The sequence below is a fragment of the Poecilia reticulata genome, unplaced genomic scaffold (assembly GCF_000633615.1).
Source record: "Poecilia reticulata strain Guanapo unplaced genomic scaffold, Guppy_female_1.0+MT scaffold_1097, whole genome shotgun sequence".
Classification (NCBI taxonomy): Eukaryota; Metazoa; Chordata; class Actinopteri; order Cyprinodontiformes; family Poeciliidae; genus Poecilia; species Poecilia reticulata.
Genome location: NW_007615836.1, coordinates 1 through 874, shown reverse-complemented (window position 1 = coordinate 874; position 874 = coordinate 1). Strand labels below are relative to the sequence as shown.

General features: G+C 40.3%; 1 protein-coding gene across 1 annotated transcript; it reads right to left on the bottom strand.

The window, feature by feature from the left end:
* Window positions 1-6: 6 nt before the first annotated feature.
* LOC103461339 (uncharacterized protein C20orf194-like) lies at window positions 7-864 on the bottom strand. Its single transcript, XM_008403646.2, has 3 exons — window positions 491-864; window positions 253-341; window positions 7-137 (listed from the first exon to the last, which is right to left on the bottom strand). Exons 1-3 carry the CDS (start codon window positions 641-643, stop codon window positions 17-19), a joined length of 363 nt encoding a protein of 120 aa, XP_008401868.1. The 5' UTR covers window positions 644-864; the 3' UTR covers window positions 7-16.
* Between the last annotated feature and the right edge of the window lie 10 nt (window positions 865-874).

Here is an 874-nt window from a genome sequence, read left to right as displayed (position 1 = left end):
TTTTTTTCTTTCCTTCCTACCCGGGTGTGAGTAGCAACAAGCGAGGCTTGCCTCGTCCTCTTCGGCTCTCCAGGAAGCTCGACAAATACTGCTGGAGGTGTGAGGCTGAGAAGCTGTCAGGTTCATACACCACCCACCTGTGTGTGTAATGAACAGAGACGTTTGTTTTGTCCTGTTTGTTTTGGTTGGAAGTGTCAGATCTGTTGTGGCCATTTATTTCTGAAGAAAAAATAAAAATAAAAAAAGGCTTACTTTCCATCTTCTTTGGTTTGGTCCACTAAGAAGTAAGAAAGGATGTTCTTATGGCTTCCTGGCAGTCCAGTGATGATGTTAATGATAACCTTAAAGTATATTTAAAAAGATATTTTAATTGGGTTAGCTTTATCATCATTACAAACAGAAAGTAAGAGAGGAAATAATAATAATTTAAAAAAAAGGTTTTCTCGTCAATAAAAAAAAAAAAAAAAAAAAAAAGATGACATTTTCTGACCTTGTCTCCCTTCTCATGGGCTTGGTTTGTAAGCTCTGCAGAGGGGAACAGCGCCTCCAGGTGGTCGTACAGAATGGGCTCCTGACCAATGCTGCTCAAAGCAAAGTGCTGAAGAAACCTGGTAGAGGTCAAACACACATGCACAGWCCACATCAGAGCAAGCAGATAAGCCGAGGGACAGTGCCGCTTTCGTGCATTTTTAACGCCGACGCTTTTATTTTTTGATCAATTTTGCTCAASCAAGTTCTGCAGCATGATATAGATCTGATCCAGCTTTTAGATATGAACGTAGACATGGAGGTGATAAAGCTTTTTCATTACTGCCAACTGGGAAGATCATTTAAAGCTCAATTATGCAAAGGAGGGTGATTAACTTCTCACTGC